This window comes from Gallus gallus, chromosome 4 (genome assembly GCF_016699485.2).
Source record: "Gallus gallus isolate bGalGal1 chromosome 4, bGalGal1.mat.broiler.GRCg7b, whole genome shotgun sequence".
Classification (NCBI taxonomy): domain Eukaryota; kingdom Metazoa; phylum Chordata; class Aves; order Galliformes; family Phasianidae; genus Gallus; species Gallus gallus.
This window is the reverse complement of record NC_052535.1, coordinates 15551994-15569553: the sequence shown is the minus strand read 5'-3', so window position 1 is coordinate 15569553 and position 17560 is coordinate 15551994. Positions and strand designations below refer to the sequence as shown.

Sequence of the window (17560 nt, the reverse complement as noted above, 5' to 3'; positions counted from 1 at the left end):
TTCTTACCTGCTTTCGTGCCCTGGCAGTGCCATTTTTCCTTTCTTGTTTTGTTGCTTCTCCTGAGATGAGCGATTGGGTATAAACCACAGCCAGCAGGTTTCATGGTTTGGTTTAACTTCGTTGACTTAGAAAATGCAGTTTGGTCATTTGCCTGTACTCTCATGTACTTTTGTTACTTTTTTTCTTTAAAGTATTTCTCTGATTCTCAAAAAGCAGATTTATACAAATGATACAATTGGAATAATTATAGTCCTGAGTGTGGAGCATTGCATCATGCATGGAAGGAGCAGATGACTGTGCTGACATCAGTGCCTGCCCCACTGGTGACCGCATGCTGTGTTTTTCTCCCCTGCAGAACCAGCCCGTCTGGGTGATTTGGGATAGAATTCTTAAGATCTGTTTTGCCCTGTGTTAGTGGGGAGCTATGGCAGATGATATCAACTGCGCAAGCCCACGGGAGATGGGTGGCAGCCATTCCCAGGCAGGGTGATGTCCTGGCTGGCGTACAACCCAGGCACGGGGACAGAAGCAGCGATGTGCTTTGTGGCTGTAGGCAGGGGGCTGGGTGGCAGCAGTGCTACTGCCCTGCAGGGGACATGGTTTGAAAACTTTGATCTGTGTTCTGGCTGCACTTGGCTGGAGTGTTTGCAGGCCATCTTGGGGTACTCCTGCCTATCCTGAACTTCTCTTCATAGCTATTTGTTTCCACTCTGGTTTTTGTCTCCACGTATCTGTGTGAAATTTGAAGAAGTAGAATGAGATAAGATCAGGGTTGATGGTTTCTCTCAGCTCTCCAAATGCTGGAAGCTGCAGTGGCCCCTGGCATTCAGACACAGCATTTGCAGGAATAAATGTGCAGCCTTGATCTGTGTGTTGGGCTGAAATGCAGGCTCAGAAGCACTGCTGCCAGACAGCAGGCAGCATGTACTTAGCATGCTGAAGTGACATCCTTCCCACACATACCTCATCAGCCCAGCATGCTGCACGGTCAGCAGTTTCCAGCTCTGAAAGTTCTTCTTGCTGTTGTGACTTCAAACACCCGAATATTGGGCTTTCTTCATTGATCTGCATGGAGGTTACCTTGAGGCAGGCAGTTGGCATAGGAGGTTTCAGTATGCATGGTGAAGCTTCACATTTGAAGCATTCAGTGACTTCTTTTCCCCCTAAGCATGGGAAAGTGAGTTAAATAAAATGAATGAGGAACTGATAATATTATAAAAAAAACTTGAAAAACAAGGATTTTGCAGTCTTAAATTTTCATTGTAAGGTGTTATGCTGTTTCTGAAGTTCTTCTCTATAATATACAGGCAGTATTTTCCTCCTTGATGTTGCTTGACTCATGTCAACTGCTTTACATGTTCAAGCTGTTAGAAGCCTGGGTTGTTGGCTCTTAAGGGAAGGTATTTGTGAAGCAGCTTGTTAGGTTGTAAGGACTTTATGAGAGCATGTTGTTGCACTATGTGTTAGCCGGGTTTGGAGATGAGGAATGGTGTACATAATGTCCTTAGGTGTGCACACACTATGCTTTAAGCTTAGCATCAATTCTGCTTTTTGGTTTGGTTAGTAGCCATGCTATCTGAGTGTTGGTAGTAGAGCCTGGGCTCTGCAGAGAGTGGCACTGAAGTTCGAACTTCAGTCTAGCACAGATTGAGGAAAGTTACTTGCGAGGTGTTGATGGAAACCTTTTGAGATGGCTCATGCTGTTCAGAAGAACTTTTTTTACTTAGTGCTATTGTATTTCCTTTTACTGTGATGCTCTTAACATTTGTGGAGGTGCTTTTCAGGAAGATGATGGGAAGGGTCAAAAACACAGCATCTTTAAAGAGGAAAAACCTTGGCTGGAAATGGTGGTGTAATCTAATGTTTTCTGTGTTTCCAACTTTTCTACCTCTTCATATGTGGGAAAAAAAAATGAACTCTATTTAATTTTTATTTATTTATTTATTTTATTACAGAAGTTGACTGCTGCAAAGGAAGAAAGGAAAGTAAGCCTGTATTTCAGCCTGGTTTTTGAATATCTTTCTAATACAGTGGTGTTCCAGAAGATGATAAAGAAATGATAGCAGCTCCAGAAATACCAACTGATTTTACTCTCCTCCAGTAAGTGCTTCAGGAATTTTTAGTTTCATTTAGATGGTTTAAACTTTGTTGTGTGCTTCTTAGTGGTAATAGCTACGGTTGGTTGTTTCCCATGGAAACCAAATGGGGGAATAGGGTTCTAGATCTTTTTTCTTATTGAGAAGTTGATAAAAATAAAGCATTGTTAGAGTTCTTCCTTGAACATTTACTGGTGAATAAAACAAATAGTTTAGAAGTGCTTGTTTTTTGTTAATTGTTTTTAAATAAATTTTTAATCTTTGCTAATAGGAAACCATCATGACCAAGTTTTTTCTCTCATGCCTTTGGGAATGAAGGTATTAAGTAAGAAACACTTTGGTTAGGAGTAACAAAAGTTTTAAGTTCCCTCTTTATAGAGAGATGAAACTGTGGGGTATTTGCTGTTAATAACTTGGGCAGGTTGCCCATTTAGAATACCAAATGCCAAGTGCATTTGATGAGACCACTAAGCTTCCTACAGGTTTTAAGAATAGGTATTTAAATTTATGGAATTTTAAACCAGGAGGAAATAACTAATTATTCCATTTCTGTATTGAAAGCGTAGAAACAGACGAGAAGAATCCAGTTCCCTCCTTTTAGTTATTTGTCAAGAAATAAGCATGAATCCTTTCCAACAGTCTGTTGACTTATATTAAACTAATTAAAAAAAAATGCAGAAAGATCCAGTTTTGTGCTAGTAAGGTTGTCTGTGTTCTTTTAATGAGAAATCAAGTTGCCTGTAATGTTTTTTGTTTTTTTGTTTTTTTTTAGTATTTGTAAATTTGTAATAAATTTAGTAATTTATTTAGTATTTTTTTTTTTCCAATCTCTTGCAGAGTACACTGTTGGCAAAACTAGAAAATAAATGTGACAGGACAGAAACCTCCTTTCAGGCAGTTCCACAATAGTGAGGGACCATGGGCTTCCAGGGTGTTTTAGAATGTTACAAGTAAACATTTTGGAATGGGTCTTTCTCCCCCCAGTCCAGGTCATTTTTTATGCTTATATAGTTAAATTCCATCCGGAAACATGTACTAGAAATCTGTGATAGCAACTAGAATTCACCGTACTGCTTTATGCGTTAAAATAAGATCTAATGGCATCGTTTGAGTTGTTTCCTACAGCAAGCAAATGTAGAAATAGAGAATGTAAGCTATTACTTTATAATAATTCAGGTGATTTATTTTTTTATTCATCTATTTCTGGTTTGGATGCAGTCAATACAGAATTTGCATTTTGATGCAGCATCTATTAATGATGTAGGAAATCAAACAACTTTGGAAGTTATCATATTAAACATCTTTTTATCTTATATCACCTTAAAGAGAACTACAGATGATCTCTGATGGAGAAATGTCACCCGGCACCTTCTTTTCCTTGCGCATTTCAACAGAGCTACTCAGTGTTTCTCATAGTGGGGTAGCAAGAAATGTATGGAGACACTTTGGTTGTGAAGCATGGTGGTGGTTTCATTGTTGTGTTTTCTCTCTCAAGTATTCGTGACAGATATTTATAGTGCTATTTGATGGTGGAGATACTGTAATTTTTGCACATGCTAAAAGCAAAGTTTCCAACCTGTTGCTATTTATGCTGACCTTTACCTGTGAAAACCATACAGTGAGGCTAAAAGGAAATGATTGTGTTTGGCTGAGGCTGGGTGAGCTGTGAGCATAGGGATTTGCTCAGATTTGTTCTTTGAAAGTAGACTTAAACAGGAGGAAAAGACAGTTTCCCAGTTGGAGGTGGCTTACTGAACCGAGGGCATAATGTGATTCCATGTAGTTTATTTAAGAATGTTTCTAGTAAGATGTGTAAATGGTTTGTCTTTTATCCTTGCAGGGAGTCTGAAACACACTTCTCTTCCGATACAGACTTTGAGGATATTGAAGGAAAAAACCAAAAACAAGGCAAAGGAAAAGTACGTTCATTTTACTGGGACACTGAAAAACTTGAAGTGTTATGGAAGTAATGGTTCAGTACTCATTTTGAAGCTGAGACAGGGTTGTATTTTTTTTAAATTGAAATGTTCTGTGGGGAGACTTCATGTTTGTATTTTCATTGGAGTATTGATCTTGATTATTGGCGTGATGTTCCCTTCCTGCTGTGAAGCTGCGAGCAGTGGGGGGGAAAACTCCAATACTTAAACTTGGTGCTAATACAGTCTTTTCTGGTTGGTGTCATTAATTCTGGCTCTATTTTCACTGGAAAAGTAAACAAAAACCAATAATTCAATTAAAAACTCATTAATCTTGTTTAAACACAAGGAAAACCTTTTGTTTCTTATATTGTCACTAATAGCGTTTTTAATTGCCAAAAGATTTCAAAGAGGAGGAGGAACTGGAACCTGTAGGATCCAGTTAGTCTTTGTATCAGTTAGCATCAGCTGTTGTTCTCAACTTCAGATCTTAAATCTGGCTTTTGATAACATAAGGCCTGTGTATTGTTGCATTGTGTAAGTGATACGTCAGTCTTTTTTTGTTTTTGTTTTTATTACTACATAAAAATTGATTAAGAATTGTGTGTGTGTGATTGCAGACCTGTAAAAAAGGTAAAAAAGGACCAGCGGAAAAGGGGAAAAGTGGAAACGGAGGAGGGAAACCTGGTGGTCCAAATCGGATGAATGGACATCACCAACAGAATGGTGTGGAAAACATGATGTTGTTTGAAGTAGTTAAAATGGGCAAGAGTGCTATGCAGGTAAGGCTTGGGATATTCCTAAGACTTGGATGAGTATACAGGTTATATGTAACAGTGGTTTTCCATACATATGATCTACTAAAATTAAGCCTGAAGTATTTTTAGTAGCTTTTAGTTGTAGGTTAAGAGAAGGAAATGTTTTTACATTATTAAAATTAGAATTTGGAAGAACTGATTTTTTCATTTCTAAATGCCAGATGTGAATAATTGGATATGTAATAAAAAAAAATTAAAATAATATTCAAAGTGTATATCAGCAGAGTTTGCTTGACTCTGCACATCTTCAGTGAAGAGAGGGTTAAAGTGTGAGGCTGCCAGCCATGGAGAGTTCCTGCTGACTCACTCATGTGACTCCTCAGCAGCCTGGCAGAAAGACTATCTTTGGGATTGAAAATGTAGAGTTTACAGCTTCTCTGGTACGTATGCGGGAAGCTGGGTCAGTGTGCAGTCCTCTCGGGACTTGCAGGCTCCTGCTTCAGGCTCTAGCTTTTAGGGCAGGATATAAAGTGATTCTTTTGTGCTTGTGTTAGTAAATAAATGGTATGCTGTATCTTCTATGTATTTCTGCAGTAAACAGTTTGTATTATACGCATGAATGATTTAAAGATGATTGTGCATGAATTCTTCTCACATATAACCGTTATTGCATATTTCCTGCTAATTTGCTTCCCTTGGAGGTTTTGTAGTAGAACAGTTCTGTTGCTTTTTCCGTTTTACTAGCCATTATGCTTTGGTGTTAGTTAACTCAGAGCAATTAATGCCTATGCAGCGTAGAGCAGTGCTGTTCATTCTGTTACAGCTCATGTGCGTAGAACGCAGTTCATCATAGGAGCAACGTTTAGGAGGAGCATAAGGAGTTGCAGTTGTTGAAACTGAACACCGCAATAGTATCTTTAGAGAAGTTTACCAGTTAAAAAAGAAACAAATAAAAAACTCTGCTTCTATAAAAAGCTACTTGTTATTTTTGCTCTCTTTGAAAAAATGAAGATACTGTAAGGTATTCCTGTGCTTTTTGTCCAGGTGTCACTTTTGTGCCTGTATATGTTTATGGATGACATTATTATTATTATCATTATTTTAATTTTTGTTTTTTGAAGAAGTGATGCTCTATGAGTAAAAGGTTGTTCAGGCATTTTGTTCTGCATCAGTCAAAAAAATGCAGGTATTCTTAAAAGAACCAAGAATCCCTTACAGAAAGCACGTAGATAATACCAACTGTTCAATTTATAAAAACTAAATGTTGCTTTTGTATTTGTTTTCAGTCTGTAGTGGATGACTGGATAGAGTCATACAAACATGACAGGGATATAGCACTTCTTGATCTCATCAATTTTTTTATTCAGTGTTCGGGTTGCAAAGGTAAGATACTGAAATGTTACTTTATATGCTCCTTATGTGCTTTTATAGCATGATTTTCTGTTTGTAGGCTATAGTATTTCTGAAGCTGGGAACTGGGGGAGGAAAAGGTTTAGAACTATTACAGAAGTACTTTAAAATGTAGATTAAATCTTTTGCATTCGCACTGGAGAGAATGGAGTCCTGGTAATTAATACTTCCCACATCTTCCTCAATTGCTGGTATTATTTCAGAAAACGATCTGTCTTTTAGCGTTGATAAACTTAACTTGCTTGGTCTAGGCACTGTAGTTTGTATTTAGTTATTTCATATCCGTGAATGTTCAGAGATCATTCAGTAGCCTTTTAGAAGTGTTTAATGTGCAAGATATTATGGACAGCTTCATGGTAGCCCGTCTAGAGTAGATTGTATTTCCATTTTTCTTATGTTTGGGAGCTTCTGGTTTTCTTTCCTCTAATCCACATCCTCCATTCTTTTCCCTCTTACCTCCTTTAGAAGATGAGAAGGTAACTTTGCAGTGTCACTGCACTTGAGTATCAAGTGTGACTGGATGTAGTTTGCTCTGCTCAAGTGTCTCCTGATAAACTTTTAACATGTATAAATCTCCCAAAAGCCTACAGCATTACTCAGAGACGTTAGTCATACTTTCAAGAGCGGTGACCTTTTGATTATTGTTACCAGACAAAATGACAGAATCTGTTACTACTGTCTGAGGTGATACTTGTTGTGAATTTTGCAGTACAGTTGCAGTAAACTTTAGGAGATCTGTTTGTTTTAGCATTGCCCTTTGCAGTCTAATAATTTGAGGCTAAGAGAAACAGGAATTTCATTAAATCACTGAATTTATTATAGGGCAGAAGGCAATAGATAGAAATGGAACTGTTCAAAATTGTCTGATACCATTTAGAACCTTGAATCCAAAAAGATCACTTCAGATTATTACGTTCTGCCAGCTGATTAAGAGGGCTGGTACACATTTCCTTGACTTCTGAATATGAGTGAATGAGTAAACTTTAGTGTGCGCACACTGTATGTAGTAGCAAGAAAACTGCTGGTATTCCTCTCATCTTACAGATGCTAAATTGAAGACTGTTTAACTTATTTTAAAAAACAAACCAACCAACAGCAAAACCCAACAATCGACTTAAAACCACCATCACTAAAAAAATATCCATAATCTATAGATTGGGTGAAAATTGATCATAGCAGGAGATATATCATCTGCCTTCTAACTCTTTGATTTAAATGTTAATAATCTAATATCTAAATTGCAGGAGTTGTTACAGCAGAGATGTTCCGACACATGCAGAATTCTGAAATAATCCGAAAAATGACAGAAGAATTTGATGAGGTAATTTAATAAAAGTGCTGAGAATGTATATTAATTTTATTTATTTTTTAACCTGTCCTAATCTTACTGGATCGTGTTGCTGCAGTTTTCTTTCAGGTGTAAGAACAACCATAAAAATGTCAAAACTTCATGAATGAAGATTTTATTTCTTAGTCCTACAAGTTCAGTGAAGGCTCTGTGTTTATATAAACTGGCTTATTACTGGTTTAAGAAATCAATATCCACTTCTCAGTTTTAGAACAGTAGGAACTCTGATTGCTGTGGGGCATTATGATATGCTTCCTCTCATCTCCTCCACACCTCTGTGTGTACGTGAGGCCCTTAAAGGCGTTTTTAAGGAATTTGTGAAATGTTTGCTATATTTATTTCAGTGTGTCTGTTAATCTGTAGGTGGTGGACGTTTTAATTTGGTCGTGCCTCCTGCTGAAGACTTCAATGCTTTGTGCTTCTTGGGAACTGTAGCCTTTTTGCTTATTTTTCAGTATTTACTGTAGGACTTCCAGTCTCAGCATATAACAAACCTGAGCTGTAAATTATGGTAGATGCCTGTTAGTGGAATGAGGTTATTTGGAGATCTTGACTCTTAAGTTTTACTCATCTCTTTTTAATCTTCATTTAAAAACAACTTTTAAGACTTTTGAAAGAGTTTCCTGGTTGTATCTCTGTGTGTTTGTTTTTTAATAGGACAGTGGAGATTATCCTCTAACTATGGCTGGTCCCCAGTGGAAGAAGTTTAAATCCAGTTTTTGTGAGTTCATTGGAGTACTCGTCCGACAATGTCAATATAGCATCATATATGATGAATATATGATGGATACTGTCATTTCACTGCTCACGGGGCTGTCAGACTCACAAGTCAGAGCATTTCGGCACACTAGCACGCTGGCAGGTCAGTGAACTTTATTTATCTGTGTACTGCTTCCATGTTATGCCTTGTGTTGCACAGGAAGAAATTGTTGAATGTTTTGATATTCAGCGTTCAACTCATGTTCCTTCATATGATACGTGTCTCTAATGCAGCTAGTTTTGGTACAGCTTTCAGTACATTACTGTGAATTACTGAATTATTTAAAGAGTTCCTTACCAGCTGCCTTGTACTTCATTTTGTTAGCTTTAGGTCTATTAGGAAAAGCAAATACCAACTGTTCAAAACGCAGTTGAACTTGTACGTGCTCTGAGTTAAGTCAAACCAGAGTCATAAATTGAATGCAATTTTTACTACAAATTTAAATTGTGCTTTATATTGAGGCCTTGTAATTGACAATAGCATTTCCATTTGTTACATTGGAAATAATTATAAAGAATTCATTGTCAATGATATGACCACCAAGTTTCTCTGTTTACTTGATATTTTTAATTTCGTCCTTGATGTGGTTTGAGTATGACATATTTATTTACAACTTTCCATGATAAGCACCCTGCACAGGATAAGGAAGAAGGGCCTTGAATGGCACTGTGCAACAGTCCAACCACGTGAGGACTTACTGTAGCAATTTTAAGGTGATTGGACTAGTTAATAGTACCGCACTAGAAGTGGTTCCTGTCAGTTTGCTGGAGCTGGCTGACTTATTTCTGACTTCAGCTGCATGTGGCGGGACAGATGCTCCATTTCATTGACTGTCTGTGCGAAATGTACATTAGAACACTGCACGTTAGGCTGCTGCTTTGAGATTCCCAATAGCCAAGGCCTTTATTTTGGAGATGGACAAAACCTTTTATTGCAAGAGAATAAGCTGATTCTGCTGTACCATCGATTTAACTGTTGTACCAGATGGCAAATAGGAATTCTGATTCTTCAGAAACAAGGTTTTACTACTTTCTAAAACTTGAGTTGTGCATGAATAAAAGTTACTAAAGTTACTGTGTTGCATGTCAGTTTCTGTCTCACAGTGATTTTTGCGTTTGTTCACATCAGTGGTCAATTCTACTGATACTGTGTAGTGATTTCTGCAGTTCACATGTGACGTGTCACAGCTTGTACTCCTTGATGATTGGATTTTAAATGGAATAGTGGACAGCAGAGTTCTCTTTCGTATTTCACAGAATCATAGAATTGCTCAGATTAGGAAAAAAAGAACGTTCAAGATCATCAAGTTCAATCTCAACCAAACCATACTACGCTAATAACAACCCACTGCTAAACCGTAGAATCATAGAATTGCTCAGATAGGAAAAGACAATCAAGGTCATAAAGTCCAACTGCAACCTGACCATACTACCCTAAATCTAACAACCCACTGCTGTATAATTTCCCTGAGCACCACATCCAAATAGGTTTTAAACACATCCAGGGATGGTGACTAAACTTCCTCCCTGGGGAGCCTATTCCAGTGCTTTACCACCCTTTCTCTAAAGAAGTTTTTCCTGATATCCAGCCTAAACCTCCCCTGGTGCAATTGGAGACCGTTTCCCTTTGTCCTATCACTTGTCACTAGTGAGAAGAGACCAACCCCAATAAGGTCTCCCCTCAACCTCCTCTTCCCCATACTAAACAGCCACAGTTCCTTCAGTCGGTCTTCATAGGGCATATTCTCCAAGCCCTTCACCAGCCTTGTTGCCCTTCTTTAGACCTGCTCCAGCACCTCAACGTCCTTTGTGAACTGAGGTGCCTAAAACTGAACACAGTACTTGAGGTGGGGCCTCGCCAGTGCCCAGTACAGGGGCAGGATTACTTCCCTAGTCCTGCTCACCACACCGTTTGTGATACAAGCCAGGATGCAATTAGCCTTCTTGGCCACCTGGACACACTGCTGGCTCATATTTAGCTGACTGCCCATCAGTACACCAAGTTCCCTTTCTGTCAGGCAACTTTCCTGCCACTTCTCTCCAAGCCTGTAGGATTGCCTGGGGTTGTTGCGACCAAAATGCAGGACCTGACTCGGCCCTATTGAAACTCATACAATTTGCCTCGGCTCATCAATCCAGTCTATCCAGGTCCCTCTGTAGTTCTTTACTATCCTCTGGCAGATCAACGCTCACACCCAGCTTAGTGTCATCCATTAACTTACTGAGGGTGCACTCAACCCCATTGTCAAGATCGTTAATAAAGATGTTGAATAGGAGTCGCCCCAGTACTGAGCTCTGGGGGACACCACTTCTGACTGGCTGCCAACTGGCTTTAACTCCATTGACAACAACTCTTTTGGGCTTGGCCATCCAGCCAGTGTTTCACCCAGCAGAGTCTATGCCCCTACAAACCACTGGCTTCTCCATGAGGACGTTGTGGGGGACAGTGTCAAAGCCTTTATTGAAGTCCAGGTATTGGACTTCAATAGAATGAAGTGAGGTTTGTCAAGCAGGATCTGCCATTCATGAACCCATGCTGACTGGGCCTGATCCCCTGGTTGACCTTTAATTGATCTGTGATGGCTCCTGAGATTATCTATTCCATAACCTTCCCTGGCGCTGAGGTGTGACTGATAGGTCTGTAGCTACCAGGATCATCTTTCCGGCCCTTTTTGAAGATGGACATCACATTTGCCAGTCTCCAGTCCACCGGAACATCCTCAGTTAGCCAGGACTGTTGAAGGATGATGGAGGGTAGCTTGGCAGCCACATCCGCCAACTCCCTCAGCATTCTAGGGTGCAGTCCATCTGGCCCCATGGACTAGTGCTGTTTGCAGTAGTTTTGGCTTCTAGAATTAGCTCAGACTACTCCTTTTCATCTTGATGTCCTTGTCACGGTGTATGGGGATATTCAGGAATATTGGCATGTCTTTGTAACAGTATGTTAGCTTTCTATGAGTGGGACATGCTTCAGTAACATTCTGTCTGTGCCCTGCCTGTGTAAGCCCGTTTCAGCCTTAGAGTTAAAAAGGTGATAGGAAAAATGAATTTACTTATGGCTACTCCATAAATAAGGAGGTGGCCAAGTTGGTCTGAATTATTTTTAAAAGGAATGATTCAGATAAAAACACACAAAAAAAAGCACCAAACCCAAACTTTTTACATTGTGGTCAACTCTATTTCTTCTTAGTGCCTAACATCCTTTTGGTACTTACGCACATAAGTGAAGAGAAAAGTAAAATTATATTGTTAAACTATGAGAAAAGAGTGGTGCAGTATGGTATGATTAGTTGTCTAAAACATCTCCTTTTGAAGGAAAAGAGCTGTGCATTTGAGACTGAATGAAAGGGTGACACGAGTCTATTAATTGATTCTAATAGTGGAACCTTTTAATGTTTCTTGGACAACATTTGTAAATCCTGCATTTCACCTGTGTTTTGGGGATGCATGTCCTGTATATCAATTCCATAATAATGCTGTTAGTGTTAAAAAATTGATGCAAAGAAAAGAACAAGACATCATTATTTTATCTATTGTGTTGATAAGTAATGGTGCATGACAATGTAAAGTAAAGGATTGGTGCTGTGTAAGACAGTGCTCAGGTCCTGAAGTTTGCTTATCAAGAAACAAGCTTACAGTGAATACTTTCATAAATGCAGAAACTGTTGACACGAGGAGGTATCACAGTGTTCGTCTGTCATCCGTCATAGGTCAGCTGCCTTATAAACAGTCCTTTCTCCTGCTTTTTTGTAGCTATGAAGCTGATGACTGCTTTAGTGAATGTGGCGTTGAATCTTAGTATTAACATGGACAACACACAACGGCAGTATGAAGCAGAACGAAATAAAATCATTGGGAAGCGTGCTAATGATAGGCTGGAACTCTTACTACAGAAAAGAAAGGAGGTTAGTGCAATTTTCTCTTGCTGGAGTGCTTTGTGACTGCTGGAGAACGAATGCTGCTAAGTAATTATTTCTGCCCTGGGACTTGTGTTGGTTTTTTGGTCTGTTTGTTTCTGTAAAGGTAGTTATTATTCTCTCTGTTTCATTCTTTAATTTGTTCATGTTTAATATTTGAAAAACTTAACTACTTTGAAAGATACTTCTTCCATTCTGTTTTTCTGTAGAAAGAGGTACAATTCGATAGTACCAACTTAGGAAAGTTAGCAAGAGAGAATGCAATTGGTAGTAGACAAGATTTGTTATGTTCCCTGATGAGTTTCCTGAAATATGTTGCAGAGATTACCATACATGGACTGTTTCTTGGCTTCTATAGAAAAACCTGACAATCTTGATGTGAAATACTGCTCTTATGATGTCAATATCAATCCTAGTAGAAATTGCGTTATAGAGCTTCTGACAGAGTCCTTTCTTCTACACAAAACACCAAACAAGTTGAAATGCAGCCTACTTCTATTCTCTTTCTTTCTGCGCGTAAGGGATTTGCTGATTCATTGCTGACAGTGCTGTCCTGCTGAAAGCTCTAGCTCTTTCAGGTTTTAGTTTTTACTTTCTGGGGAATGGGCTTTTTTTTTTTCTTTTTTAGAATTAACTTTCTGATGATCAAAGGGAAAGCATCTCTCCTTTGCTCTTCAACTTGTTGTGCTGTTACTTGTGTTTTTACTGCCTTGAAACAGTTTAGGTAAACCAACAGCTTTGTTTCCTGTCAGCTCTCCCAAATGCCTGTCTGTTTGGGGATGACTTCTTAGATACCCAAGAAGCACCATTAAACATAGTGTGCTAAATGTGTGTGCCAGACCAGTCCACTTATATGTAGTACATGATACACAGATGATGGCATTGATATGAAATTAGTCTTTTTGGGAATATAAATTTTTCTTGCGTATATTGGCTGTTAGGATTCCTTTCCACCTTTTCTAGCTTTAGTTGGGAATTTTTCTTTTTCTTGCATGAAGGGAAAATAAGCTTCCAAGCAGCATTGATGTTCAATTTTTGTTTGTTGCTTCATTCATAACTCGACCATATCTGACAAATGCATTGTGTTCTTTGATTCTTTTTGTATGTCTTTCATTTAAATACGTGTTTTCTTCTCTCTCCAACTTAGAGAACAGATGTTATTAGATATATGCTCGCGGCATGTTAGATATTTTGGTTAGTTAGTCTTTTTCTTCTGGTGCTTGCTTTGTTCTTTATTCTTTCTTCTTTGCTTCCAATTTAAAAATCTTGTAATGCTGTGGAAAATGTTGGTTCCTGTTGTTTGTGTAAAATTCTGTAGGACAGGTCCTTTATCTTCTGTAACACCTACCCATCCACTCCAGTATTCTGCCTGGGTAATGTCACATCACTGTTTATTTAGTTCTTTTTGTTGGTGGTGGTTTGTTGGCATTTTATATGTTTGCTTTGATCTGCCCTACTGGAATGACTGCTTCCCCAGTCTTCAGCTACTGTGATTAACATTGACTTATTCTGTCCCACCTTTGTAGTTCAAACTGCAAAAATAAGATTCTTGTCTTCCTACAATATTTAGTTATTTCCGCATCTTTTAACTGACCCTCTTATACTTATGAAGCAAATACAACTTTTTTGTTTGAAAACACTGTACGTGTCACTTTTCCAGTTCTTGCTTGCTTGCATTGAGACTGAATTTGTCTCTTACATATTGCTTGTTTGTGCTTTTTTTCTGCTGCTCCGTATTCTTGACATTATTTTTCTGCAACACTTTATTCAGATCTGTATTTCAGGAAAGAATTTAATAGCCATACTTGTAAATGATGACTTAGTTTGGTTTGTCTAGATGTAACACTACCTGAACAAACTGTAAAAGTGGTGCTCAGTGTTCATATGCTCTGTTCATTTTTTCAGCTTCAGGAAAATCAGGATGAAATAGAGAACATGATGAATGCAATATTTAAAGGTGTTTTTGTGCATAGATACCGGTAAGTTGTTTCTTAAATATTTTTTTTAGCTTCATTAATCCAGTTTATAAGCTGGTGATAAGTTAATTCTAATTATTGATCTTCTTGCTCCTATTGCCTTTCTTTTGCCCACAGAGATGCAATTGCTGAAATAAGAGCTATCTGTATTGAAGAAATTGGAATATGGATGAAGATGTACAGCGACGCCTTTCTCAATGACAGCTACTTAAAATACGTAGGGTGGACTATGCATGATAAGGTGAGCTGCCCTAAGGATAAGGAACAAAATCATCAGCCATAAAGTCCACGTTTTGGTTGTTGATCCTGCCAAACTGGATTCTGATCTGAGCTGTTCTAATCACCACTAGCCATTTACTAGCACTGGTGTTTAAGATGCATATAAAATATGTGTAAGGTTTGAATGGTTTTAGAGAGTATGTACAGATTTGTAAGGAAATGGCCTTCGCTCTTTATCTAGTTAATTATTTTTTTGCTGATGCAGACTTCCGTTTTGTAGAACTGTTTAAATTGTATATATTTCCTATGGAATAATCCAGCCAAATAGCCAAGCTGTTTCTCTGTTTGGTCAAATTAATAATCTGTTTCAACATCTTCATATAATTTTAAAAAACATGTTAAAATAAGTCCTCTTCGGTGCTGGTGAGTGCCTCAAGCTGTTACTTGCAAGCTGGAGATTATTCTCGACTTGAAGTGGTTAAAAGTCATAGCTTACGAATGGTCCTTGATTCATTGTAGAGTTAGCAGATTGCTGCAGATACTGTATTGGAGATTCTCTTCAAGCTACTGAACTTGTAGTGAAGCAAATGGGGGATTCTCACCCATGCTGTTTGTGTGTTTGGCATGGAAACAATGGTAACTCCTGACAGTGGAGTGATAAGAAACTGTGTGAAGTCAGTTATCCTAGACCTTTGCGAAGTGCATCTGTATCTGTACATTTTGGGAGGAATACCTGTCCCTCTATCTACTTGGTAGCTCTGATCTCACAAGAGATGGTTGCTAATGCTATAGATGATTCCTGTTGTAATTAAGTGTAAGGAAGCATGTGGAATTTTACTTCTAAAATATCTTAAGCATTTAAAATTTATCTTCAGAGAATGAAGCAAGTATATCTGGACTTAAAGATACCAACTACAACGACGTTATTTTTTTTTCTTCACTTACTATAAAAAAGAACATACTTATGCCATTGATATGGTTATCAATAGTGTATCTTGCTGATATTCAGTTTTTGAATGAATTGGGACGGCTAAAGAAATTTGTCTTGTATGATCTGAAGGTCGCATTGTATATATGACTTTTAATCCAGTTCTTAAAATTTTATTTTAGCAAGGGGAAGTAAGACTGAAATGCCTAACTGCTCTGCAAGGGCTTTACTATAATAAAGAGCTTAATTCCAAATTGGAACTCTTCACCAGTCGATTCAAGGTTAGTGTGACTTCATATTTTTAAGAACATCCACAAATTGTTTTTTTTAGTTGTATTTCCTTTCTTTCCTTTCTTAAAATATTTTCTTTTGTGTTCTTAGGATAGAATTGTGTCTATGACTCTTGACAAAGAATATGATGTTGCAGTCCAAGCAATAAAATTACTCACTCTTGTTTTACAGTAAGTATATCTCCTTACCTAACCTATAACAAATATTAAAACGTAAAAGTATTTCTCCTATCTCTGAGCAAGGACAGTAGCTTGACAGAGCTCGGATAACCTGAAATCTAGGGAGATGTCTGTTTCTTACACTAGAACAATGATGAATTGTGAAAGTAATCTGGCTAGAAGAGTGCTGTTACTTACCCGCCACAGTTAAGAATGCGTAAGGGCTAGAAATGTAGAACTGAGCCTTGTGAGTTAGAAGCTATTGTGGAAGACTTGAACTGAAGAAACAGTGTCTCCTGAACAGTAGTTGAACTCTGAGCACAACTGACCTACCAAACACTCTTACTGTTCTGGTAACTTTTGTGTAGGAAGACGCTGAAACTAAGTTACCCTGTTTTTACTCTTAGAATGCCAGTTTGAAGGCAAAGGTTTAGATTCTTCTTTATTTCTATCTCCCATTGCTGGACTTCATACTTTTTTGAGACAGTCTTTTTTTCTTCCTCCTATCCTTGCCCCTAGGAGTAGTGAAGAAGTTCTGACTGCAGAAGACTGTGAAAATGTCTACCATCTGGTTTATTCAGCTCATCGGCCAGTTGCAGTTGCCGCAGGGGAATTTCTTTATAAAAAGTAAGAGGGGAAATTATATTTACTGACTTGTTCTTCTGGATTTTAGTTTATGCATTAATACTGGGCTTATGATTAACTTTGATTAAGAAAAAGTGAGTGATAAACACCCAGATTAAATATTTAAGAAAACAAGACTTTTCATCTTGTAGTTTTCAGGTCTTCACATAGTATTTCTTTGCTACTTTCAGTAGCAGGTTCAGTAAATATATTTTGCTAAAAGGGAGCATGAGACCTCAAGCGTCTGCAATTATCTCTGATGTTTGTAAAGTATTTTTTTTTGTAATTACATGTTCCACAGGAAGCTGTCAGTGAAATACCAGCTCAGCAAATATAAAGTTGTTCAAGTGACATTTGTACCAAATCACTTGCTTTCAAAATAAAACCTAGAGCTTCACAGTAAGAGAAGATACACCTATCTGTATTGTAAAAACAGTATCTAGATGTGACTTGACCGTGGCAGCGGCAATGAAGAAGATTTATTTATCTTTATCTAATATTTATCTAATTTATCTTTAAAAAATTCTTTTTTCAGACTCTTCAGCCGCAGAGATCCTGAAGATGATGGAATACTTAAAAGGAGGGGAAGACAAAGTCCAAATGCTAATCTTGTGAAGACGTTAGTGTTTTTCTTTTTGGAAAGTGAAGTAAGTTGAATTGCACAGGTGTTTGTTCTATTTTGTTCTGTTTGTTTTTATTTTGCTTTTTAATCCCTGCATCTGCCCCTGTTGGTTATTAGCTGTTAATCTGTCCTAATTTTCCTCTATTGCTTGGGCAGTCTGGGGAACATAAGACTCTTTGGGTTATGTTTACTTGAAGGATCTGCTAAGTATGTAGTTATGAGATGTGAGCTCTCTGACAAAATACACTTCCCCACCATTCTCCATTATAGCATCCAGCTGGAAAGAGATTGTGATTTAGGAATTTTTATGAGGAGGAAAAAATCTTTCAGGAGCATGAAATGATCAAGTATACTGAGCACCTGATTCTAAGAAGGTGCTGAGGACTTCCTTTCGGTGAAAGAATTTAGAATGTGTGCTATTTCTCAGGATCAGTCCATAGGGCCAAGTCTTGCAGTTCTGAAAACTGGCCACGCAACCAGTGCTACTCACCTTGTTTCAGAAACTACAGACTGATGGTTTCACAGTGTACTTATGAG

The 17560-nt window shown here is 38.0% G+C and overlaps 1 protein-coding gene across 15 annotated transcripts in view; it reads left to right on the top strand.

The window, feature by feature from the left end:
• The window catches only part of STAG2 (stromal antigen 2), a 71650-nt gene that overhangs the window by 32228 nt on the left and 21862 nt on the right, over positions 1 to 17560 (top strand). For 13 of the 15 annotated variants that reach the window (XM_004940828.5, XM_004940826.5, XM_004940827.5 and 10 more), the window contains 13 exons: positions 1957 to 2101; positions 3938 to 4016; positions 4634 to 4795; positions 6058 to 6154; positions 7426 to 7502; positions 8187 to 8391; positions 12042 to 12193; positions 14111 to 14184; positions 14299 to 14422; positions 15511 to 15609; positions 15710 to 15789; positions 16297 to 16404; positions 16937 to 17048. In XM_004940828.5, the coding sequence (XP_004940885.1) occupies positions 2058 to 2101; positions 3938 to 4016; positions 4634 to 4795; positions 6058 to 6154; positions 7426 to 7502; positions 8187 to 8391; positions 12042 to 12193; positions 14111 to 14184; positions 14299 to 14422; positions 15511 to 15609; positions 15710 to 15789; positions 16297 to 16404; positions 16937 to 17048 (1413 nt within the window). In that variant the 5' untranslated portion in view covers positions 1957 to 2057. Of the gene's footprint in view, positions 1 to 1956; positions 2102 to 3937; positions 4017 to 4633; positions 5212 to 6057; positions 6155 to 7425; positions 7503 to 8186; positions 8392 to 12041; positions 12194 to 14110; positions 14185 to 14298; positions 14423 to 15510; positions 15610 to 15709; positions 15790 to 16296; positions 16405 to 16936; positions 17049 to 17560 lie in introns of those variants that run through there. The other 2 variants (XM_046940544.1, XM_046940543.1) reach the window with 1 other exon arrangement.